Source organism: Otolemur garnettii, unplaced genomic scaffold (assembly GCF_000181295.1).
Source record: "Otolemur garnettii isolate 467f Iridium unplaced genomic scaffold, OtoGar3 scaffold00032, whole genome shotgun sequence".
In the NCBI taxonomy this organism is placed as follows: Eukaryota; Metazoa; Chordata; class Mammalia; order Primates; family Galagidae; genus Otolemur; species Otolemur garnettii.
In genome coordinates, this window is record NW_003852427.1 from 4,621,282 (window position 1) to 4,622,218 (window position 937).

At 34.6% G+C, this 937-nt stretch overlaps 1 protein-coding gene across 1 annotated transcript in view; it reads right to left on the reverse strand.

The window, feature by feature from the left end:
• The window catches only part of RYK (receptor-like tyrosine kinase), a 105,934-nt gene that overhangs the window by 45,878 nt on the left and 59,119 nt on the right, over positions 1-937 (reverse strand). Inside the window, exon 4 of the mRNA XM_023512992.1 lies at positions 811-937. This exon is cut by the window's right edge and continues 10 nt beyond it. Within this exon, the coding sequence (XP_023368760.1) occupies positions 811-937 (127 nt within the window). The remainder of the gene's footprint in view (positions 1-810) is intronic.

The following is a 937-nucleotide window of genomic DNA, read 5'->3' on the forward strand; positions in this document are numbered from 1 at the left end:
AGAGTTCTAGGGTAACAAAACTAGTCCAATCCATAATTCCCAACCACATATGATAAAGGAAACTCTCCTTGCCAGTAACACCTAGTAATATTCCATATAGTACAGATACGTTTTCTGCTGTAGTTTTTGAAAAGTAATAGGTTGGAAAACCAGATAAATAAATTTGGATTACATATTAAAGTGAGAGTTATGAACATGTACTGAATGACCACCAAATTAAAGAGGGGACTACAATATTAAACTTAAATCTACAACAGAGCAGAAAACTACACCAATAGAATTTTAATGTCAATTTTCATGTGCACATTAAAGAAAATAGAGAAGGTGTGGGATCATTCTGAATATCAGTTGATCATTATTAACCTTAGCAGATACTAGCATTGATGGGATCCACAGACCACACCATGTCTGGTCATCATTCTCCCTTTAAGAGCAATTGATGAAGTACCATGGTATAGTCAGTCATTGCCCACTTCCCTGGGGACCAGGAAATGAATGTTCTATACTCCTCATAGACTGGCTGCGCCACCTAAGTGGCCTTTCTAAGGCCTAGTCTCTTTATATCAATTAGAGAGTCTCTAAAATCCCCTGTGGCTTTAAAATTACACGAAAGTAGGTACACAACTGAATACACTACAATTGAAAAATGTATCAAAACACTAAAGCTAAAAGGTGTTAGGTAACTTTTCATTCTTAAAATGTCTATTCAAATGCAGTACAGACTTGCCCATATCTGTGAAAAGACAACAAAATTTATTTTTGATCTCATCATATCTACATAAAACATATTTTGGTAAGCAAATTCCTTACTTTTGTAGCACATTTTCCTTCGTTTAAAATTTAGGACTGTAAAATTTTTTGCAGAATTTATTGTCAAATTGAGCTGCATTAATATCATAACTTCAGAATCTACTTTGCCAGTACAGGAGAGCTCGAC